General features: G+C 42.8%; 1 protein-coding gene across 1 annotated transcript; it reads right to left on the reverse strand.

Moving 5' to 3' along the window:
• Positions 1–2,765: 2,765 nt before the first annotated feature.
• On the reverse strand, positions 2,766–24,779 carry cep55l (centrosomal protein 55 like). Its single transcript, XM_055646605.1, has 8 exons — positions 24,400–24,779; positions 20,504–20,782; positions 15,014–15,067; positions 10,616–10,742; positions 9,409–9,725; positions 7,950–8,021; positions 5,786–5,911; positions 2,766–5,169 (listed from the first exon to the last, which is right to left on the reverse strand). The coding sequence occupies exons 1-8, from the start codon at positions 24,574–24,576 to the stop codon at positions 4,981–4,983; spliced, it is 1,341 nt and encodes a 446-aa protein (XP_055502580.1). The 5' UTR covers positions 24,577–24,779; the 3' UTR covers positions 2,766–4,980.
• Positions 24,780–25,902: the final 1,123 nt, after the last annotated feature.

Below are 25,902 nucleotides of genomic sequence, written 5' to 3' on the forward strand. Positions count from 1 at the left end.
ATAAACACATCTGGATGAGCTCTGTTTATTCTGCAAATACCTGTATGTTGTCATCTTCCACCCATCATTGCATCATCCAATGTGCACGAAGGAACTACAAATGCTGGTTTAAACCTAAGATAGACACAAAACTGGAGTAACTCAGCGAGTCAGACAGCATCTCTAGATAAAAGAATAATGACGTTTTGGGTCAAGACCCTTCTGGGTCTGAAGAAGGTCCTTGACCCAAAGCATCACTTATTCCTTTTCTCCAATTATGCTGTTTGGCCCGGTCGGTTAATCCAGCTTTTTGCGTCTATCTATTGCATAATCTGATATTATTTGACAATGGGGATAAAAGCGTTTTAAAGATAACTTGAGGGAAATAACGATGTTTCTCTGGGCTAATTAAGTTATTGGATTGTTTGCACTGAACCTATATAAAGCTCAGTAAACTTTTGTAAACAAACAATGACAATATTTTCTGACCTGTTTAGCTATATCAATTTTGATAAAAATATGATTCATTGTTTGCAAAATATTAAATAAATATTGTTGATGAAGCGTTTGATTACTGATGTGTACTGATACATATTGCAGCTGTTGTCATACAAAAAATACAATTGGTGGAAAACAAAGGAAGACTATAAATAATGATAAATATCTTAGTTTAATGTAGAGATTCAGCGCGAAAACAGGACCTTCAGCTGTGTGCTGAAGAAAGCGAATGGCATGTTGGACTTCATAACAAGAGGAGTTGAATATAGGAGCAAAGAGGTCCTTCTGCAGTTGCACAGGGCCCTAGTGAGACCAAACCTGGAATATTGTGTGCAGTTTTGGTCTCCGAGTTTGAGGAAGGACATTCTTGCTATTGAGGGAGTGCAGCGTAGGTTCACCAGGTTAATTCCCGGGATGGCGGGACTGTCATATGCTGAGAGAATGGAGCGGCTGGGCTTGTAAACTCTGGAATTTAGAAGGATGAGGGGGATCTTATTGAACAATATAAGATTATTAAGGGTTTGGACACACTAGAGGCAGGAAACATGTTCCCGATGTTTGGGGAGTCCATAACCAGGGGCCAGTTTTAAGAATAATCAATTTAGAACGGAGATGAGGAAACACTTTTTCACACAGAGAGTAGTAAGTCTGTGGAATTCTCTGCCTCAGAGGGCGGTGGAGGCCGTTTCTCTGGCTACTTTCAAGAGCTAGATAGGGCTCTTAAAGATAGCAGTCAGGGTATATGGGGAGAAGGCAGGAATGGGGTACTGATTGTGGATGATCAGCCATGATCACATTAAATGGCGGTGCTGGCTCGAAGGGCCGAAACATGGGTTTTTTCCGGGATCTCCCGTTTCCTCCCAAACTCCAAAGACGTTATTTGGCTTTGGTAAAATTGTAAATTGTCTCTAGTGTGTGTGGAGTAGTTTAAATGTGCTGGGATCGCTGGTAGCCGCGGATACAATAGATGCAGAATTAGGCCATTCGACCCACCAAGTCTACTCTGCCATTCAATCATGGCTGATCTATCTCTCCCTCTCAACCCCATTCTACTGTCTTCTCCCCATAACCCCTGACACCCTTAATAATCAAGAACCTCTCAATTTCCACCTTAAAAATATCCATTGATGGATATTGCCTACTGTGGCAACAAACTCCATAGATTTACCATCCTGATTAAAGAAATTCCTCCTCATCTTTGGTGTAAACCAGCATTTGCAGTTCCTTCGTAAATATATCCTATCCATGTACCTATCCAAATGTTTCTTACAGTCTGTGATAGCACCTGCCTCAAATAGGTTCTTCGACAGCTCTCTCCATACGCCTACCACTGTGTAAAAAAGTGACCCCCGAGGTTCCTATTAAATCTTTCCCCCCTCATCTTAAACCTTTGTTCTCTGGTTCCCGATTCCCTTACTCTGGGTAAAACATTGCATTTACTCTATCTACTCCTCTCATGGTCTTGCACACTTCCATAAAATTCCCTTCATCCTCCTGCGCTCCAAGACATAAAGCCCGAACCTGTTCAACCTCTCCGTATTGCTTAGGATGAGTTCTGCCAACATCCTTGTAAATCTTTTCTGCACCCTTTCTAGTTTAACATCTTTTCTATAAGGGTGACTAAAATTGAACACAATGCTCTAAATATGGCCTCACCAATGTCTTGCTCATCTGTTAGCATGACCTCCCAACTTCTATATTTAACACTGACTGATGTAGGCCAATATGTCGAAAATCTTCTTGACCAGCCTGTCTACTTGCGATGCCACATTCAAGGAACTATGTACCTGCACTCGTAGATATCTCTGTTCTCCAACACTCCCTAGAGCCCTGCAATTTACTTTGTGGGTCTTGCCCAGGTTTGACTTTCCAAAATGCAACACCTCACTCTTTTCTTCATTAAATTCCATTCACCATTCTTCTTGGGTGGCGAAAGTAGATATGGGGTCACATGTAACTTCAAAAAGGACACAAGTGAGGGACGTAACTAAGGTTCCCACATCAATTACCTTTGAATCAAAGGAAATTACATTAGGACATAGATGGGTTGCTCACCTGACACCAGCCCCATACTGAAGGCTGTGAGGTTCAGTTAGACAAACTTGGTTGGGAACGACCCAGGGCCTCAGTAATGTTGCTTTGGGATCGCCTGAACAAGTTTAAGTTACTTGAAGCCATATATTTCAGAATATATTTCGTTTTTTAGCTAGGCTGAAAATCAACAGCAAATTACTCTTAACATGTTTCATCGATGCACGGAAATAAAAATGATTAAACAAATTATTAAATCTGATATTTATTTAAAAAGTTACATAAAAATGCACTGTCAATATTATGTTTTACAAATAAACATTACCCCAAGCACAAAGAAATCAAACAGGGTGAAACCTTTTACTACAAGTATATATAGTTATAAAAATAGACAAATAGCTATAAAGTAGAAAATTTACGTATAAACTTTATACAACCCGTCTGACTTCACCTAAATAATTTAAGTTTTGTAAAAATTCTTAATTTTCCAGAGGTTCCTGGTTTGAACTCAAATATCATTATTCAAACTAATTTAGTAGCACTATATTCGCGTCGAGAGGAGAAACTTCACGAGGTATCTGAAAATGTGTTTGGAGTTAGAATAAAGTGGGTCATTTCAGTGTATTAGAAAATCACAATTCCCACCCGCAAACCTCCCCAATTTTATTATCCTAGCTGTTCCCTGGAATGATGTTCGAGACCAGGCACATTCCAACAATATTGTGCAAGGAAGCACCATTAGGCCATTTGTTGTGACGGGCTCAAAAATACATTAACTTTAGCAATTGGTTGGCATCATACTACATAGGCCGCTAATAGACCATTGACAAAATTTAAATACAGACCTTTTAAAAATATTTGTTAAATTACTGTAAAGTAAACGTTCAAAGATCTGGAAGAAAGTTATTGTGGTCTGGCACTGCAGCACACACATGGATGGAGGCCAAACTTGAATCGTCCTACCCGTTTGCCCATTTTAGGCTTAAAGTACAGTGCAAAGTAGAACAGATTCAAATTATGATGCATTTCATAATATAACAGTGCATTTCTGAACAGAAAAACATTCAGAATATGGAAAGAGGAACCGGCATCATTTAATTTTCACAAATCCTTTACCCAAAAGATTTTACGTTTATATCCTATTCCAAAGGAACATTTAAATAAACATTCTAAAAAGCACACATCTTCTAACAAATTGTTCTAAAATAATTAGAATACTTTCAACAGTAGTATTTATCCAGTACTTTGTCATAATATTTTCCTGTAACTTGAAAACAGCTGCAGTAATTTTTTTTCCATCTCAGTGCTTCCTGCAATAAAACCGGACAATTGAAACAATTGCATTTGGTAATCTAATCGTCATTCATTCTCTGACAAAACTAATTGAACAAAAGGTTAATGTATGGTTGCTGAACCATGGTCACTTCATATTTCGAACACTCAAACCTCTCGGATAAGTTCAATTGTGTGAAATAATTGGCTGTAAGTGGATAAAGTCAAATGTGTTTTTTAAATAACTTGATTCTTAGACTTCCAAATATCATAATTGACCACGACGGCCCAAAAAAAATACAAAAGGTTCCAAAATTCAGGCTCTGAAATAGCCACTAACCAATAAAGGCAGCTGGCTTTTGTGGTTCGCATTTCCCCTTGCTTGGTCAGCAGATTTAAAGAATGGAACCGTGAATGAACACAAATACTCTTAAAAGAATGTACTTTTGGTGTCCAAGTTGAACAGGTTTACGGAGGAAAAGAATTGCAGCTTCAAGTTACAATAAACTATTGAGGAGCAGTATATTTATTTCATCAAAACATTATATTCCCAAGTATAAAAATAATGCATAAAACTAGACATTTGAGCAAACGTACTCACGGCAAGCAATGTGAATTCTTTCAGTTATACTTTCACGTGCAAATCAATAACCAAATGCAGAGGGGGGGTGGGGGGGAACGGGGAAGCAAATTTTAAATGCTCCTTTGTTCTACTGAGGAATATATTAATGAATGGCAGCAAACTCTGGAGTGCTTAATTATTCAGTGAAGCAGAACTCTGGCCATAACATGACACCCATTTCCCCAATTTTACTTTGCCTTATCAGCTTGCTATAACTACAGAAATGATGGCAGTTCGAGATTTTCACTGACTCATAGGGCGGAAGCATTAATGAGATTAAAAGATCGTGCATCAAAGATGAAATGTTCTGACATATTTATAAATGCAGGTATTTATATGTTATTTTTCGGCATGATAAACTATAAATGTTCCCACTCAGACCATTTCAAGAAGGGAGTTCAATTCCATAGCCATTGCAAAAAAAAAGGCAATATGCTAAACAATCGCAGGGAGCTCAACCATGCATGTGTGTATTCTAATAATCAAACCCATCTAATGTCCCAAAAAATCCCCTGCCAGATCTTTGAGATTGCAAGCTTTGAGAGTGAAGCTGGAGAAAATAAAAAAATACATGGATTTTAGTTATTGCAATCATCAATATGCTGCAGCAGATCACGATGCTGGCTGGTGGGGTACTGAGCTTTACACTTGGGACATTCCAGGAAGCTCTCATCAAGATGATTTTTGTATTTTGGAAAATTTACTTTCTCTTCATCTTCATTGTTTCTGTTCAACACTGGCTCTCGGTGGCGGTTGTCTTCTATTTGCTGAAATTAAAATATGTACTTTTAAAAACATCTAAGCAAAGTTGAATAAAATGCATTCCAGTGGTGTTACCGGGCAAGGATTTATAACGGTTTTTTTCACCAATTATTTTGACTCAAGACTGGGTAGTCCAAAACCGCATTATGATCATTGTACATATTGTTATTGTCACTGATATGGAGTACTCTATATGGAGTACCCACCCACTTCCCTGACATCAGTCTGAGGGTCTCAACCCAAAACATCACCCATTCCTTCTCTCCAGAGATGCTGTCTGTCCCGCTAAGTTACTCCAGAATTTTGTGTCTGCCTTCGATTTAAACCAGCATCTGCAGTTCTTTCCTACTCTATTTTATACTCCATTTGCAATTGTGCTCTCCAGTTTATATTGCCTCGTCTCAACAAATGTGACATTTACTATTTTGCAGTATTAATTTTCATGTTATTCAATACGTGATGAATCATGTGTTCATCCATCCTGGAAGCCTGCTATTGTTCTCCTCACAGTATACCTCAAGGATTTGTCATCACAATATGAAATAATATGAACATCACATATGAAAAAAATAGCCAGCCTTTACAATGGATAGTATTCAAGTAAATTATCTGGATCCTTACAGTATTCTCAAGCCTCGCGATTTGCTCTCGTGCCTTGCGCAGCTCTTTCAAGACTTTGTGTAACTGATGCTGCAGATTTTGACGTTCATGTTTCTCATTTTCAAAGTCTGAGGAAATGTTCTGCATCTATAACAAAAAATGAAATTTCACAACTGAAGAAAATTTATAAAAAGGAATTAGCTTTCATGTTAAATAATCTTTCCCAGAACAAAGCAACTTTCAAGAGAATGTCCACAGATCCTTTGTGGCAACAGGACTAGTCAATGGAAATAATATTATGCTATAACTGCATACTAGTATGGTTACTGAAAGATCTGTGAACAGGATTGATTATCATATTGCACGATAATTCACTAATCTGTCTGCACCAGAAAATATTTCATTGGACCACTGGAAAATGATGCTGGAGAAATAAGAAATGGCAGATGAATTCAATGGTTTTTTTTGCATCAGTCTTCACAGTGGAAGATACCAGCAACGTGCTGGAAATTCAAAAGTCAGGGGACGGAAATGAGTGGAGTGGCTACTAAGGGGAAGCTGAAAGGTTTGATGGTGGATAAGTCACCTGGACCGGATGGACTGCACCCAAGGGGTGGCTTTAGAGATTGTGGAGTCGTAAGTAGTGTGTAGCGACCTTTCAAGAATCACTAGTCAGGAGTGGTTCCAGATGATTAGAAAATTGCAAATATTATTCCGCTGTTCACGAAGGGAGTGAAGCAGAAGAGTGGAAACTATAGGCCGGTTAGTCTGGCTTCAGCGGCCGGTAACATCTTAGAGTGCATTATAAAGGATGAGGTTACAGAGTACTTAGTTCATAATAAAATAGGCGGTCATTATGGTTTTGTGAAAGGTAGACCTTGCCTGACAAACCTATTGGACGTCTTTGAGGAAATAAATAGCAGCATAGATAAAGAAGAGTCAGTGATGTTGTTTACCTCGATTTTCAGAAAGCGTTTGATAAGATGCCACACGTGAGGCTGATAAAGAAGTTGAGAGCCCATGGCATCAGAGGGAAGATACTAACATGGATTGCTGGTTAGCTGGATGGCAGGAGGCAGAGGGGCCTTTTTCTGGTTGTCTGCTAGCGACAAGCGGGCTCCGCTGTGGTCGGTACTGGGGCGCTACTCTTCATGTTGTATATTAATGATTTGGATGAGGAATTGAAGACTTTGTGGCCAAGTTTACAGATGATACAAAAATAGGTGGAGGGGCAGGTAGTGGGGAGAAAGCAGGTACTCTGCAGAAGGACATGGACAGGTCGGGAGAGTGGGCAAAAAGGTGGCAAAGTGTGGAGTCGTGCATTTGGGTAATATGAATAAAGGTGTAGACTATTGATTTTTCTAAATGGGGAGAGAATTCAGAAATCAGAGGTGCAAAAGGACTTGGGAATGCTGGTACAGGATTCCCAAAACGTTAATTTGCAAGTCGAATTGGTGGTAAGGAAGGCAAATGTGATGCTAGCATTTATTTCAAAACGACTAGAATATTAAAACGCTGAGGCTTTATGAAATGCTGAGGCTTTAAAAAGCACTGGTCACACTGCATTTGGAGTATTGTGAACAGTTTTGGGTTCATATCCAAGGAAAGGTGTGCTGGTGCGGGAGAGTCCTTGACCCAGCACACTGATGCAATTATAAATAAAGTATGTCTTTCCTCAAATTAGGAGACCAAAACTGCACAAAATGCTCTAGGTGTGGTTTCACCAGGGCCCTGTACCTCTTTGCTCCTATACTCAAATCCTATTTCCAGTAGAAAACCTATCCTATAACCGAAAGAACACATGGCACGTTGAAAGAGCAAAGAAAGGATAGCAACTCGCTGATCGCCATGGCTTGCACGTTCTTCAGCATTGACAAAACCATCCAAGACCCAAGGTGTCATGCTGCTTTTCTTCATTTCAGTTTGTAAATTAGTAATATATGGTTTGACTTTCAAAAGATAATGTCCTGAAACTACTTTCACTTGGGATACTGACCATTTCAGGCATGTATTTTACTGCCAAGACAAGTGCCAAGTGTTAAGCATATCAGTCACAAAATCCGTTTGTGTACAATCCCATTAACGTTCATTCCTTGGTTATAGTGGACAACCTCGAACTGAGAATTTGTAAATGTTCTCTGAAAGTTAAGCTTGAATCTATATTAGCATTATTTCATAACAGTACCTGTTGTTCCATTATTCTATTTCTTGATTGTTCTTCTTGTTGGTTTATGGAGGACCTTTGAAGGAGCTGGATCTAAAGAAACAATATTAAGAATATAGTTGTTTAATTAAGTAAAATGTAAAGACAGATTGAAATAACTTTTAATCAGATTCAGACAAGGATTAAGTCAATCACATTGTCCAAATGAACAGAAAATAATTTAAAATATTCAGATAAAGTTATCAATTTTTTAAAGCATGTGGTTCAAGTTCGTAAATAGAAACTAGCCAACTTGGCTAGAATTTCTGATAATTGTGTTATGTTACATACAGGTGAAATACCTGAACTGTTTTAACTTAGTTTAGTTTACGTCCTTATTGTCACGTGTTCTGAGGTACATTTAACAACTTTTGTTGCATGCTATTCATTCAAAAAGACATGATTACAATCAAGCTGTCCAGTGTGCAGATAAACAGTACAACATTAAGTGCCTTTCCTTAACTATGGTGCAGAAAATTGTTCACAATACTCCAAATGCGGCCTGACCAGCACATTATGGTCTCAGCATTACATCCCTGTTTTTATATTCTAGCCTTCTGGAAATAATTGCTAGCATTGCATTTGTACTACCAATCAACTTGCAAATTAACATTTTGGGAATCCTGCACCAAACTCCCAAGTCCTTTTACACCTCCGATATCTGGATTCTCTCCCCATTTAGAAAATAGTTTACACCTTTATTCCTACTACCAAAATGCCAGGCTCCACAATTTGCTGCACTATATTCCATCTGCCACTTCTCTGCCCACTCTCCCAACCTGTCCAAGTCCTTCTGCAGAGTCCTTGCTTCCTCAACACTACTCGCCCCTTCTCTTTGTATCATCCACAAACTTGCTCAGAAAGCCAGCAACTATCTTATTTAGCAGTCTAACGTGTGGCATTTGATCAAAGGCCATCTGAAAATCCAAGTAAACAATATCCACTGACTTTCCTTTGTCCATACTGCTTGTATCTTCAAAAAAACTCCAACAGATTTGTCAGGCAAGATCTCCTCCTAACAAAGCCATGCTGATTTCACCATATGCTTCCAAATAACCCATTGGACTCTAAACTTTTACCAGCCACATAGATCAGACAAACTGGCCTATAATTTCCTTTCTTTTGCCTCATTCCGTTCTTCAACAGTGGAGTTATATTTGCGATTTTCCAGTAATCTGGAACCACTCCTGATTCTAGCGACCCTGGGGTGTAGTCCATCTGGTCCAGGTGACAACCATCTCAGACCTTTAAGTCATCCAAGCACCTTCTCCTCTGTAATAGCGACTACACTCAATTCTGCCCCCCAACTCTCATGAATTTCTGATTATACAGTTCTATGCTGTTGGCTCACAAAGTATGAGAAATGACGGCAGCTAAAATGTATTTTAATGTAGAACTATAGAACAGAACAAAACAGTATTAGATCTAATAAAATGCTAACCTGATACAAGAGGTCAGTTGATCTTTTTTTCTCCTCTTCATATTGGGCTTTTAAGGTCTCCAATTCCATTAGAAGTTTCTGCATCTTTTCAGCTGAACGCTTCCTTTCTTCATCAGCCTTCCATTGGTTGCAGCCTTGTTCTGTCTGTAATTTGATACTTATGGCCTTGACTTCCAAGTTCTTCTCTTCATAACGCTTTCTCAAATCAGAAAGCTCCAACTTGAGTCCCTCTGCAATCTCACGTTGTACTTCAAAACCATTTTTAGCAGATAAAATTAGTTGCTCATATTGTTTCTGTTTATCTTCTGACAGTTGACCTGCATGAACGTGGAAATGTAATTTAAGCCATAAAGGTACATGGCAAAAAAAAGCTACATTGACAAGATTCATACAATCACAGGAACAAAAAAAAAAATCGAACATGCCAAACATTGTTACATGTAGACTTGGACAATTAGTTGAATAAGTTGAAAAATGCATAGAGAGTGTGATTAGAATACATACATATTTGATAGTAAACATGAGATCTGTACTCTAATCCTATAGTTGACTGAAAACATTGGAAATGTTCCTCTAATAAAAAAAAAAGACTCATTCAAGAACTAGAATTCACCCAAAAATGTTTCCTGCAAGGATAATGAGGGAACTGTGTTTCAACTGATAAAAGTTAAGAAGTCTGGAACATATTTTACAGATTCTAGTGAAAGTCCACTTGAGCCAGAGGGAAAAAGATATTACAAGCAAAGCATTTAAAGGATTTTTTATACAATAAGCCTAGTATGAGGCCAAATGGATCAAGTATATTTCACAGTAAATAACAGGCCTGGAATATAAATTAATTAATTGCCTGAAAATAGATGAGAAAGTTCAATGAATTACACCAGTCATTCAAAATCTAAAAGTCTTCATTTTCATTATTCAGAGACAGTTATAGATTACTTATGCATTTTGTTAAGATCAAGATGTGCAGCTCACATTTACAACAGAAGAAATACTGCCGAATGAAATAGGGAAAATGGGTGCTTCCATTTTAAGGCTCAAAGATAGATTTCCCTTTTAACACTTGATCTTTAATTACAGGAGTATCGCACACTAAAAATGCTCTATTTTGTATGCTTGCCACAAAGGAGTATTGAAAGACACTATTATTGTACACAGGGCTGTTCATTAAAATAAAATCTCAAACAGGAATGCTGTGGCTCCATACTTGCTGTGTTAGTATCACAAGGTTTTTTAGTTTCCTGCTCCAACTCAAATATCCGGGCCAGCAGCCCCATAACATAGGCCTCTCGTTGTTGGTCATAAACTAGCCATTGTTTGTTTTTCTCAAGAGCCTGATGGAGAAAATTATAAAATGCTATTTATGACATGCATTAGCAAGTAACATGTGCATTTTATTAAGTTGCAAAAAATTAGGCACACGCAAAGGTCATTAGATTTATATAAAATCTATAAATTCTGTGAATTTAACATATGATTTTCCTTTGAAACGCTTGAAAAGACAAATTGAAAATTGAAAAAAAAAAGAAAAATTGAAAAGACAAGATTCAACAAACGGAGCAACTATATTTACTTCTCTTGTTCACTGACCAAACCATAACCTGTTTTTGTCATGTTAGTTACTACTCTGCTACAAGTTATAAACGTTCACAAATATTTGCAACAAGCAGTGGAAACTATTAGTATCAATAAGCGAGTTCGGTATTCTGAAAAATGCATGGAATCTGTCAAAGGTTGTAAGCTATAACGGTAAATAGATCTCAGCGCGGGGGGGGGGGGAAGAAACTGGACCAGCTCTCATTCGCAGAACCGCGCCTCATTTGCAGCCAGGGTCGAACCATGCGGATGGGACACCGGACCCCAGGCCCACCGCCAGCACAAACCCACAGGCTCCAGCCCAACGCCACTCCAACTCCAGAGAAACCCGCTCCCTGATGGACCGCTACAGCGACATGTACCAGTTTGCCCATGGCCTGGCCGAGCTGCGCTCTGCCCATACGGTACCCGCTGCCACTTCATCCAGCCGGTGGCTGCCCATCTTCAGCAGGATCTCGGTGTCAGACTGAGGGGACGGGGGTTTAGGTGGAGGGCTGCCGGGCAACCCGGCAGAGCCGAGCTGGAGTCAGTGGCTGCAAGTCCGGGGCCGCTATGCCAGCCCAGGGCCACCCTGGGCGAGATGGGGACGGCCCAGCAGCATCAAGAGCACCCCGAGCCCAGACGAAACACAGGCCTGCACACATTGCAGCACCACCATTGCTGAGACTTTACCGCTAGTGACCTATGACCTGGGCATGTGCAGTCAGAATACCGAACTCGCTTATTATTGTGGAGTCACTTGATTTAATAAGAATGCGTAGATTCTCCCATTTGCCTCAAATAGCAAAGCCTCCTACTTGATAACTGAAGTAATCTTACAATTATGCTGCCTTATGCAATGCTTAATTATCAACAATATGGAATTAACAGTGAACATTACCAATATACTGCACCAGGTACAGCTTGCTTGTCAAAATGGAACAGGTATATATCTGGCTAGTGTTAACATTAGCTAATCACTGTGCAAAGACAAACTAGTTACAACCAAGAGACAATTTGATTGTCTATTTAATTATGTCTTGGTAGGAGAACCAATAAATAAATAATCTAAATTGATACTAATGTTTTCCACCATACCAAATAATATAATATTAAAATGTCCAACATCTAAATAATTTGATGCTATTTTGTGACATCTAGTGGAGAACTTAAGAACTATTCTAACAGTAAGTAATAAAAATGTGAACATTGCTATTCTGAAGAGAAACAAAATAAAAAATATTGTCTTCCCTGCCTCTATACATATTTAAAGCAAAATATTTAACTAAATTAAAAATAAAAATGAAAATGCAGATTTGTTACCATTCTGCGGGTGAAAGAAAGAAATGTGGAAATTATATTCATGTTTCTATTGCATCAAGAGCACTCATGTCAGATTGCCTTATACAGGTGCACAACCTTTTATCCGAAAGCCTTGGGACCAGACACTTTTCGTAATTCAGAATTTTTCAGCTTTCGGAATGGAAGATTTTTAGCGTAGATTTTAACGGCTGGCTCAGTGGTAGAGTGCTCGGCTCGTATTCGCAAGGTCGCGAGTTTGCGCCTCGATCCCGGCAGTTACTCGATCGCGAGTTTGAGTCTTCAATGTAGTTTTTCTTGCAGAATAGGAGAGAATAGGGAGGGTTAGGCTGGGATCATTCTCTGCGAGATGATCTTAGTGCGGGAGACAAGTGTAGGAGAGGTGTACTGACTGTGTGGGCAGAACTTTGGAAGTGATTGCCCACCATTCTCAAAAGCCGCTGTGTCTCCCTGTCCCTCCAACTCCAGAGGAATCCGCTCCCCGATGGGCCGCTATGGCGACAAGTGGCAGTTCGCCCACAGCCCGAGCTGCGCCCCCTCATCCGCAACCCGGGTTCCTCTGGAGTTGGAGCGGGGCTGGGCTAGAGTTGTTGCTGGCTGTGAGTCTCTGGGATCTCCGTGCTTGCAGTGGGCCTGGGGGTCGGTGGCCCGATGAGGGGGCGCAGCTCGGGCTGTGGGCGAACTGCCACTTGTCGCTGTAGCGGCGCATCGGGGAGCGGCTTCTGGTGGTCCTGACGTCTCTCAGCTCCTGTCCAGGGGGACGGCCGGAGACGTCAGGACCAACAGGAACCCGCTCCCCGATGCGCCGCTACAGCGACAAGTGGCAGTTCGCCCACAGCCCGAGATGCGCCCCCTCATCCGCAACCCGGGTTCCTCTGGAGTTGGAGCGGGGCTGGGCTAGAGTTCCTGCTGGCTGTGAGTCTATGGGATCTCCGTGCTTGCAGTCGGTGTCCCGTTGGCCCTGACGTCTCCGGTCACCCCCCTGGAATGGAGCTGAGACTGGGAACTGTACCGCCCTTGCCCCCTCCCTCTGCAACTGCAAACAACCCCACAGTTCCCAGTCTCAGCTCCTGTACAGGGGGGTGGCCGGAGACGTCACAGTCCGAGCCATCAGCTTCTGTCCCTACGGGGACAGCGGAGAGCGTGTTCCTCTGGAATTGGAACGGGGCTGGGCTGCTGCTGGCTGTGGGTCTCTGGGTTCTCCGTGCTTGCAGTGGGCCTGGGGGTCAGTGTCCCGTTGGTCCTGACGTCTCTGGTGACTGGCACTGGCTCCAACGTGAAGACAGTGCAAAGCCCCCGCGCCAGTGCAATGGAGAGGGGAGGGAAGGGGTCACACACATGGCCGGGAAGCAGAGGGGTGTAGGTGGGGTGAAACTGAAGGGAGCGACAATTTGCTGCTGCCTGCCCGCTGAGTTAAAAAGTTCCCATGCAAGACCCACGATACACTGTGTATCGCGAGTCTACCGTGGGAACGTTTTATCTCAGCGGGCAGGCAGCAGCAGATTGTCAATTATTAACCCTCCCGCGCAATATACCCTCACCTTCTCTTTTATGAATGGGGATTTAGTTCCCCTTTCTTCGAGGACCGACCGGAGGTTCCGCTGTCACCTCTGCGGGCCGCCCTCGGTGAACGTTTTCAAGGACCTTTCTTCAAGGACTGAAAAAATGTCCGCTATTCGGAGGTTTTCGTTATTTGGATCTTCGGATAAAAGGTTGTGCACCTGTAGTAGCAAAAATTAAACCTGAACAAAAACAAAGTGCTGGAAGAACATTGCGGGTCAGGCAGCATCTGTGGAGGGAATAGACAGATCACAGAGTTGGGGGGGGGGGGAGAAAGCTGGAAAAGGGAGGTGGGGTGGGGCAAAGTCTGCCCCCTTCTCCCATATCCATTATCACTTGCCCAGCTTTGTTCAGCCCCAACCCCTTTGCCAGCTTTCTCCTCCAAACCCCCAGTCCTATCACTTGCCTCCACAGATGCTGTCTGACTTACTAGGTTTGTCCAGCACTTTGTGTTTTACTCACGATTCCAGCAACTGCAGTTTATTGCATCTCCAAAATAATACTTGAATTTGTTCAAAAGAAACGTGGTATTTCTTTGGCATATTTAACCCTGGACCTGGGAAGTGGTATTATGACGAAAAGAGCTTGATGTCACTACATCCCTCACAGAAAAACTAGGAACAGGCAGTATCCAAGTTACTTACGAGTTCTGTTCCCTAGGCCTATCCAGAAGTCAAAAATGTTAATTTCCTACAACTATCTATAATCCCACCCACACTTGCTATAATTCTTCATTCACCATAACACTACAATTAAACAAATGGATTATATATACAGTCATTATGAAAGCCATAAATCATTTCAATTAATATTATCATGAAAAATGATTTAAATTAATTTGAATAAAGCCAGTTGTGTAAATTAGATCATCTGTCACCAAGTGGGAGTCCAAAAGTTAACGATACATGATGAAATTCTGCACTACTTGGAAAAACGAACCGGTTTTATGTTTGCACACAAATGTAAATAACACTATGTACTCACTACTTATAGCTCCTACATTAATTTTGAGTGACATTGCAGGTGTTACAGTATTTGTAGAAGGAAAGTTTGGCAGCTTTAAGTTGAAGATCTTTCATCAGAATTGAATGTTACCTTTCAATTCTGTTTTTATCTTAGATATGCATAATATTTTGTGATTTGTACTTACATCTGTCAGTTGGGCTTCAACAGTTCTAAATTCTTGTGATGATGCAATTTGGCTCTATAATTTATGAAAAATAAAATTATCATGTTGAGGCCACAAAAATAAAGGACAGGTAATATTTAATAAAATCAGTCAGCACATCCCCATATTACCATTTTCTTTTTCATTTCAAATTCAGCAGCCTGATAATTTTAAGTATTTGTTTTTAATGCTGAAAATGGATTTTACTCCAAAAGAGCACCTCAAGCCTTCTTCAGCAGTCAAGTCTTGTTTTCACACTATGACTATTGAGTACAGACAAATCCTTCGGCCCAACTTGCCATGCCGACCAACATGCCGAAACTACACTTGTCCCACCTGACTGCGTTTGACCAATATCCCTCCAAACCTATCATATTCATGCACTTGGCCAAATGCTGTGATAGTACCTGCCTAAACTACCTCCACTGGCAGCTCGTTCCATATACCTACAGCCCTTTGTGTAAAAACGTTGCTCCTCGGGTTCCTATTAATCTTTCCCCCATCAGCTTAAACCTGTGCCCTCTCGCTCTTAAAACAGACACTGGGTAAATGACTCTGCATTCCCCTATCTAATCCTCAAAATGATCTTATGCACCTCTATAACATCACCCCTCATCCTCCTGTGCTCAAGGGAATAAAGACCTAGCTCGTCAATTTCTATGGCACTTTATTGTACAAGGTACAGTGAATTTCATTTTGTATAAGGTTCAGTACAAGTATACTTACATAAGCATTTAAGAAGGAACTGCAGATGCTGGAAAATCGAAGGTACACAAAAATGCTGGAGAAACTCAGCGGGTGCAGCAGCATCTATGGAGTGAAAGAAATAGGCAATGTTTCGGGCTGAAACTCTTCTTCAGACTGTCTGAAGTCTGAAGAAGGGTTTCGGCCCGAAACGTTGCCTATTTCCTTCGCTCCATAGATGCTGCTGCACCCGCTGATTTTCTCCAGCATTTTTTTGTACTTACATAAGCACTTAGATATATCTTAGATAAGCATCTCAGATATAGTACAATTGTATAGTATTAGTACATTGAGCCAGTTTAGTTCCTGGATTTGACACCATCATCAAGTTCCAGTTTTTACAGGTGTAGCGTTCTTAACCTGACCACGGGAGGCCGATGGGTCCTGGCGGTGTTGAGGGTCCAGCCTGGCCAAGTGAGGTCGGTCGTGTCCTTCACCGCTGCTCTTCCGCGCTGAGCCACAGCAGGCCAGTCCACGCACTAGACTCCTAGGAAAAGCGCCTGGTCCAGCTGAACCCCAGGCTGTTGTGGAGCCTCCAGCGACAGACTCACCGAAACACTGCACGGCTTCCTGTGGCCAGTCTGCTTACCAGCCCTGTATTTGACTCCTTCTCTGGTCCACGGGACGAATGGGGGCCGGGCTTGGTGGCTTCCCTCTCCCACGGCTGGCAAGCCACGCCCGCGGTCGAGTATGGCAGCGGCACCTAGGGCCAGCCATCTGCCGCGCTGCTCGCCGGGTCGAGACTCCTGCTGTGCAGCCCAGCTCAACTTTTTCCTTTCGCTCAGGCCCTCGGGTCCTGGCAACATCCTCGTAAATCTTCTCTGCACCCTTTTCACCTTCACATATTTTCTATAACAGGGTGGCCAAAATTGAACAATATTCTAAATGTGGCCTCACCAATGTCTTGTACAACTGTAGCATGACCTCAACTTCCATGCCTAATTCTCTGACTGATGAAGCCAATATACCAAAAGGCTTAACTACCCATGTATCTTATTAACTACCCTTTCCAGGAACTATGTACCCGCACTCCTAGATTCCTCTGTTCTACAACATTCAACAAGCATGACAGAGGCATGTGAGAGGCTAGAAGTTGGTATGGTGGTGTGGGAAAGGTTAGTGGACAGAACAGGCAGGTGAAAGGCAGAGAGCGAGGAAGGACGGTTGGTTTAAACTGCACGTATTTTAATGCAAGGGGCCTGGCGGGCAAGGCCGATGAGCTGAGGGCCTGGATTGGGACGTTGTAGCCATGAGTGAAACCTGATTAAGAGATGGGGCAGGACTGGCACCTCAATGTTCAGGGGTACATGGTTCCTTGAGGGTCGAGTCACAGGTAGATAAGGTGGTCAAAAAGGCTTTTGCCACTTTGGCCTTCATCAGTCAGTATTGCGTATAGAAGTTGGGAGGTTATGTTACAGTTATATAAGACGTTGGTGAGACCACATTTAGAATATTGTGTTCAGTTCTGGGCACCATGTTATAGGAAAGATATTGTCAAGCTGGAAAGGGTTTAGAAAATAATTGCAAGGACGTTGCAAGGACTAGAGGGTGTGAGCTATAGGGAGAGGTTCAGTTCGAAAGAACTGCAGATGCTGGTTCAAATCAAAGGTAGATACAAAATGCTGGAGTAAATCAGCCGGTTGGGCAGCATCTCTGGAGAGAAGGAATGGGTGACGTTTAGGGTCGAGACCCTTCTTCAGGCAGAGAGGTTGAGTAGGCTGGGTCTCTATTCCATGCAGCGCAAGAGGATGAGGAGAGATCGTATGGAGGTACACAAAATCATAAGAGGAATAGATCGGGTCGATGCCCAGAGTAGGGGAATCGAGGACATAGGTTCAAGATGAAGTTCATGATTAATCTTATAGGATAAATATCACCAGCAATTGGGAGGCGCAGCCAATCGAATCAATGGCACACCAACGCCTCTACATCCTTAGGAGACTTAGAATGTTCGGCATGACCCCAACAACTCTCACCAACTTCTACAGATGCCCTGTAGAATGCATCACAGCCTGGTTTGGGATCTGCTGCATCCGAGACCTCAAGAAATTGCAGAGTTGTGGATGTAGCCCAGACCATCACACAAATCAACCTCTTTTCTATCAATTCCATCTACACTTCACACTGTGATGGCAAGACCACCAGAATAATCATGGACCAGTCTCACCCCAGTCACTCCCTCTTCTCCCCTTTACCATCAGCAAGTACAGAAGTTTGAAAATGCATACCTCCAGATTCACGGACAGTTTCTGCCCAACTTTTATCAGCCAAATGAACGATCTTCTCATCCGCTAGTGTGCGACCCTGACCTTACATCTACCTTATTGGAGATAGACACAAAATGTTGGAGTAATTCAGCGGCACAGGCAGCATCTCTGAAGAGAAGGAATGGGCAATGTTTTGGGTCGAAAGATCCCCAGAGATGCTGCCTGTTACTCCAGCATCCGCCTACCTTTGATTTAAACCAGCATCTGCAGTTCTTTCCGACACCTTATTGGAGACCTTTGAACTATCTTTAATTGAACTTTATCTTGCAATAAATGTTGTATCCTTTATCTGTATGCTGTAGACAGCTCGATTGTAATCATGTATAGTCTTTTCTTTGACTGGACAGCACACAGATTCACTGTATCTCGGTACACGTGATAATAATAAACTAAACTCACCAGCCTGTTTGTCAAAGCCAGCCTAATTTTATTGTATGTATGTCGTGCTTCTTCATTGTTTACTTATAGAGGCGAGATATATCTTGGCATGAGGTGTGGTGTGGGAAGCTTTTCAGGAAAAATATTTATCCAAGAAAAATAATCGAGTGGCACTTGAAAAACATGGAATAACGAATGAGCCAAAAGCAAATCATTGTGACTGTCGTAAATATGTACGGAATTCAAGAATCTGCCTTCAGGGGCTGCCCAGGTGGAGTTTGCTTGATATTATACAGGTTTCCCTCAGCTGCTCTAGTTTGCTCCCAAACCCCAGACATGCTGGGTGGTAGGTTAATTAGGTTTGTAGGCAGGATGATCAGTGTACATAAAACAACAGATTATATGAAAATAAAGGGTAGAGAGATGGCATAGACTCAATAGCTGACTCGTTTTTTACATCATAAGGAAATAAATATAGCACTGTAGGAGTCATTGAAGAGAAATGTATCAGACTTCTGGAACCATTCAGTGATCGATGCAATTACACACATTAAAACGGTAGAATAAGGACCAGTAATGTGAATTAATTGATAACTGTAAAAGGCTGCAAGGGCAGACACTTGGAAATTATTGCACACAAATCTTTGATGAAAGTAGGTCTAGCAGAAAAAAACGTTAAAAAAAGGTAAATGAAATATGCAAACAAATTTGTTATGTCCTTATTTAAATGCTTTTTAAACAAGCAAGTAAACAACATCAGTGCACTAATTCATCAACCAACACATTGAATTTTAATAAATCCATGCTAATTCCGATTGTCATACCTCTTCTATTCTGAGGGTTCTTCCTCTCTGAAGGCCTCCCATTATTCAATGATGCTTTGGTTACCAATTATTGATCCCAATCCTACAGCTGTAAATCCTCCTTGATCTCACTAATATTAGCTCCCTTGCAATTAAATATTTATTTGCTACAAGCAGTTGATTCTATATTGTAATTTTCATCAACCATATCATGACACTGTACCACAAAAGCTTTCACATCAAATTTCTCCCTCTACTGTTACTATTCTATCTTACATTACAATAAATAAAATCCTTTAAGCGCACAGGACCAATAGACCAGGTTGAGATCCTGCAATCACCACACAGTTAGTCATGATTAGTGGTGGTCGAAGGAGGAGGCTTAAAGAACATTCCCATTGAAAGGCCCCAACATGTGCATCCTGAAGCAAAGGCTCTAATGTTCACAACAATGTTCAACCAGAAGTGCAGAATAAATGATTCATCTCAGCTTTCACCAGATACAGCTAAGGGCATGAGATCATTCATTGTAGTTAAACCACTGATACCAACCCAACAACATGTAATATGCACAGATATGCCCTGATCACCAAACAGCAGAACAAGTCCAAAACTGTTAATTACTGGCTCAAAAGTCTACTCTTAATCAGTGCCATAGACATCCTATCAATTTTACTTCCTCACTAATACCCCACCCAGGATTTGCAGGCGCACTCAGCACCCGACCACTTTACAACCTTGGTCCATATATGTACCAAATGAGGGGAAATGAAGGCAGCCTTTGATTGCGTGTGAACAATGCATGTCAAAAAGGAACACCCTCTAGTAGCTGGAGTTATACATTGCACGAAAGAAGATGGTTCTGATTGTTAGAGGTCAATCACACCAATCCCGTGAAATCACTGAAGGAGTTTCGCAGGACAATGTCCAAGGACCAGCCATCTTCAACCATGTCACCAATAACCATGTAAGAATCCTCAATTTAATTTGCACATGCCCTGCCCACATACAACAAGAACTAGGCATTTAGGCATGAACTGATCCAAAGGAAGTAACATTCATTCCACTAAAATTGCCAGACAATGATCATCCTTGACCTTGACATTCAATAACATTTCCACTGCCATCAACACCACTGACCAGACGCTCAATTGGACCAGCTACATGAAGACCATGGATAAAAGAGGCTGTCAGAGGCTGAGTATTAGCAGCAGAACACAGCATTAGGAAAGCTTTAGATACATCTATAAATGTAAGAATAGTTAAATCAACTATTTTACCGAGGGTTGATGAGTTGGAACTTTGTTTTCAAGTTCTTTACATTTTAAAGTGATTGCGGACAATTCATTTTTCAGATTTTCAGTTTCCTCACTCAAGGACTTGAAGAGTTGCTCCTTCTTTTTGGCATCTGTATTTTGTTCTGCAAGCTGGTTACGTATTCTAGTCACCTCTTTCCCACCTGATTTTGACGGTTGATCTTTCAAAGACAGAATCTGCTTATCTTTCTGTTCAAGTTCTTGGATGTGCTTTTGTTTTGTAGTTTCAAGAGCAAGAATTTTCTGGAGACAAAGGGAACAAAATCTTTGTAAATCTATAGTCTTAAAATTTCATATTTAGAAAATGATATCCTGCCTCTAGTTCCTTAGAAGGCTGAGAAAGTTTGGCATGTCCCCTACAACTCTCACCAACTTCTACAGATGCGCATAAGAAAGCATTTTATCAGGATTCATCACAGTTCGGATGGGAACAGCTCCATCCAAGACTGCAAGAAATAGCAGAGAATTGTTGACGCAGCCTAGACCATTACACAAACCAACCTCCATTCCATTGACTCCATTTATACCTCACGCTGCCTCGGCAAGGCCAGCAGCATAATCAAGGACGAGTCACACTCCGGCCACTCCCTCTTCTCACCTCAAAGTGTGAAAACTATACCTCCAGATTCAGGGACAGTTTCTTCCCAGCTGTTATCAGGCAACGGAATCATCCTACCACAACTAGAGAGCAGTCCTGCACTGCTATCTACCTTGTTGGTGACTGTCGGACAATCTTTGATCGGACTTTAAAGGCTTTACCTTGCACTAAACTTTATTCCGTTATCATGTATCAATACACTGTAAATAGCTTGATTGTAATCATGTATTGTCTATTATTGTCTTTCAGCTGACTTGATAGCATACAACAAAGCTTTTCACTGTACCTCAGTACACATGACAATAAACTAAACTGAAACTGAAGCACCAAATGACACCAAGTGTCATCAAATACTGCACATGTAAAAATATTTCGTTTCATTAAAACATTTCTCCAAGGGAAACAGTCTGCGTAACTTTGAAGCACCTGCCAAAGTGGGGCAAAATTGTGTTTAAATTCCAAATTAATGTAATAGTACAAATGTAAGATATCTCTGCATTGGACTGAGAGCTTGAACTTTTTATAGATTTCTGCATTACCAGTGACATCCAGACACCTTAGTTTAGTTCAGTGATAACAGCGTGGAAACAGGCCCTTTGGCCCACTGAGTCTAGCGTGATGACCTTGGGGATTTAGCAGTTCTTAGATCGGGGGGGGGGTGAAACGTGGTGTGTCGACTTCAACCATCCGACAATAACTGGTACGTAGACAATAGGTGCAGGAGCAGGCCATTCGGCCCTTTGAGCCAGCACCGTCATTCAATGTGAAAATGGCTGTTCATTCACAATCAGTACCCCGTTCCTGAACTCTATCTCTCTGGAAAGCATCCAGAGAACCGGCCTCCACCACCATCTGAGCCAGATAATTCCACAGACTCACAACTCACTGTGTAAAAAAGTATTTCCGCATCTCCGTTCTAAATGGCTTACCCCTTATTCTTACTGGAACAGGGCCACAATGCTTGTACCAAATATGAAGCCAAGATAAACTAATAAAATTTGCCCACACATGATCCAGATCCCTCCATTCTAAAAGTCTCTTAAATGCCCCTTAGCATATCTGCCTCTACCATCACCCCTGGCAGTGCATTCCAGGCACACGCCACCTTCTGTGTAAACAAAAATCGTCCCTCTCAAGTTAAAGCTATGCCCGCTAGTCCTTGATATTTCTACCCTGTGAAAATGGTTTTGGCAGTCTACCTTATGCTTCTCATAATTTTATATACACCTATGAGGACCACTCTCCTCTCAGACTGTCCAAAGACTTCTTGTAGCTAAATAGCCCCTAACATTGGCAGCGTTCTGGTCAACCTGCAACCTTTTCAAAACCTCCACTGTAATGGGGCAACATAACCACTCATTTTTCCAAATGCAACCTAACCAAAGCCATCTGGAGCTGCATCATAACTTCTTGATTCTTATACCTCGTCCAATGAAGGCAAGCATACTGTATGCCGTCTTTATCACTATCTACTGGAGTTTGGGGGGGGGGGGGGGGAGGCGAGATTATGTAACCCCACTTTTTAAGAAAAAAGGGAGAGAGAAAATAGGAAATTACAGACCAGTTAGCCTGACATCGGTAGTGGGGAAGATGAGTGGATTATTAAAGATGTAATAGGGAGGTTGCATGGCAGTCGAGATCATAACCCGTGACCCGCACTGTTGCCACGAAACGCCTTCTGGAGTACAAGCAGTGAACGTCATGTAAACACTTACCAGTGCAGTGGGCTCGTCTTGCGTCCCAGCATCCAGACTCCACACTGACTGGTTCCACACTGGTGGACTTCACAAGGGGAGACGGGGCAGCTGTGGCCAGACAGCGCTGACCCCGGAGGGAGAGTGGGGGCTGTCCCGAGGGATCCGCTCCCTCGGCCGCTTACACCTTGGTGCTCGGGTTCAGAGCACTCAGTCACCCTCCAGCCCCGGGCGTGAGCTGGGACTTGCCCTCAATCCACCGGCACTCTGCTCTTTCGCAAGTCAGTGAGCAGCAGTGATTTTGGTGGTTTTCTCTCATTACCCCTATTCCAAACATTTTTACAGCGCAAAAAATGACCAGTTTGGAAGTTTTTAACAGGTAAGAAAGTGTTACCAGTGTATGCCGGAAGCTGCCTTGTACTCCAGAAGGATTGAGCTGCTCCATGCATCACGCCCTTTGACCTGATGACTTTACGTGCAACCCCCCTATAGCAGCGCGTTTAGAAGGCAGTGACAGGATCAGTCCAAGTCAGCATGGGTTTATGATGAGGAAATCATGCTTGACTAATCTTCAGGAATTTTTTGAGGAGGTAACAAGTAGAATGGTTAGGAGAGAGGTTATCCACTTTGGTGGCAAGAACAAGAAGGCAGATTATTATCTGAATGGTGTCAGATTAGAAAAAGGGGAGAGGTACAATGAGAGGTGCAACGGGTGTCCTAGTGCATCAGTCACTGAAAGCAAGCATGCAGGTAAAGCAGGCAGTGAAGAAAGCGAATGGCAGTGAAGAAAGCTAAAGTCCTACTGCAGGTATACTGGGCCCCAGTGAGACTGCACCTGGAGTATTGTGTGCAGTTTTGGTCTCCTAATTTGGGGAAAGACATTCTTGCTATTGAGGGGAAATTGGTTCACGAGGTTAATTCCCGGGATGGCGGGACTGACATACGATGAAAGAATGGATCGACTGGGCTTGTATTCACTGGAATTTAGAAGGATGAGAGGGTCATCTTATAGAAACATACAACATTCTTAAGGGATTGGACACTCTAGACGCAGGAAACATCAGATTCAGATTCAATTTTAATTGTCATTGTCAGTGTACAGTACAGAGACAACGAAATGCATTAGAGTTAGAAACATGTTCCCGATGTTGGGGGAGTCCAGAACCAGGGGTAAGAATAAGGAGTAGGACATTTAGAACGGAGATGAGGAACACTTTTTCACACAGAGAGTTGTGAATCGGTGGAATTCTCTGCCACAGAAGGCAGTGGAGGCGAATTCAGTGGATGGTTTCAAGAGAGAGTTAGAGTTAGCTCTTGGGGTTAACGGTATCAAGGGATATGGGGTAGAAAGCAGGAACGGGGTACTGACTGTGACTATTGAATGGCGGTGCTGGTTCAAAGTGCCGAATGGCCTACTCTTGCATCTATTTTCTATGTATTACACGACAACATCCCACCACCACAGCCCGTTTCACCCGCTCCTCGGCCTCCACCCCCACCCACCCACCAAGCCTCGGCATCCCCCGGAGCGGACAGACAGACAGACCTGCCGCCGAGCAGGGACCCACCTCCAGCAGCCGGTTCCTCTCCCTCTCCCACGACCGCCCTTTGCTCAGCTCCTCCATGGACCTCCTCAGCAACGCGTTCTCCTTCCGCAGCCTCTCCATGTCGCCGTCCGTCTTGGACACGGCGGCTTTGCCGAAGCCGAAGCCCAGGCGGCTGCTCATGATGTTCTTGGAGGTCATTACCCGCCGCTCCGCAGGGGGCACAGTGACGGGGACTGGCCTGGGCCCGGGCCGAGCGCGACTCCGCGGCGGCTAGCAGCAAGGGACGGGACGGGACGGGACAGGACGGGCTCTGAGGGGCCGAGCGGTCGCTCTCCAACCGCCTTTCTGTGACGGAACCAATTCAAATCTCCGCGCGCGCTCGCGCTTCCGGCCGTGGCGCATCTCGGGCCGCGGCGCATGCGCGGGTCCGCATCACCGCCCACCTCACTCCCCCTCCCCCTCCCCCCCACGTTGCCATGTCCCACACACACGCACACTCACCGACCTCTGTCCGCTGCCTCCTCCACTGTCACAGTGTGAGGACCAACGCAAATTGCAGCAACACCACCACTTGGGCACCTTACACCCCAGCGGGATCAACATTGACGTCTCTAACTTCAACTAACCCTTGCATCCCCTCTCTCGCCATCAAAGATTATAGAGGGGCAGTCTACCTTATATATCTTTGCTCTCCATCACCTCATTTCTCCGACTAGTTTCACTGTCCTCCTGATTAATTTTTACTGATTTAATGCCTCATCATTGCCACCATCCCCATAGATAACAGTGACCCTTGATCTACATTTCCTTGTTCATCGTCTGCTTTGATCGGTCATTTTAACTCCTTACGTTTCCATATCTCGAGTCTCCCTCTCCCCTGACTCTCAGTCTGAAGAAGGGTCTCAACCTGAAACGTCACCCATTCCTTCTCTCCTGAGATGCTCTGTCCTGCTAAATTACTCCACCATTCTGTGTCTCTTTGGTATGAATATTGACTTCTCTAACTTCAAGTAACCCTTGCATTCCCCCCCTCTCTCCATCCCTCCCCCACCCCATTTGTCTGACAAGTTTTACTGTCCTGAATAAAACGTTACTGATTGTATGCCTTCTTGTCCTCTTCCACTGTTCTACATTTCCTTTGATCATCTGCTTTGATCTGTCATTTTCATACCTTACCCTTCCATATACTCTCCCGTGACTCTCAGTCTGAACAATGGACCATTGTGGGCTCCACCTTTCCTTAATCAAATTGCTTTCTGCATATCTTTCATTCATTTGTTCTGTACCTTCTATATCTCTCATTCCCCCTCCCCTCACAGGTCTTGACCCAAACTGTGTACCCATTCCTTCTCTCCAGAGTTGCTGCCTGACCCACTGAGTTACTCCAGCATTTTGTGTCAATCTGCGGTGTAAACCAGCATCTGCAGTTCCTTCCTGCACATCCCCGTCCTTCATGGATGCTGCCTGCCTGACTCGCCGAGTTACTCCAGTATTTTGAGTGTGTGTTTTCTGTCAGAATCCATG

Source organism: Leucoraja erinacea, chromosome 15, assembly GCF_028641065.1.
Source record: "Leucoraja erinacea ecotype New England chromosome 15, Leri_hhj_1, whole genome shotgun sequence".
Lineage (NCBI taxonomy): Eukaryota > Metazoa > Chordata > Chondrichthyes > Rajiformes > Rajidae > Leucoraja > Leucoraja erinaceus.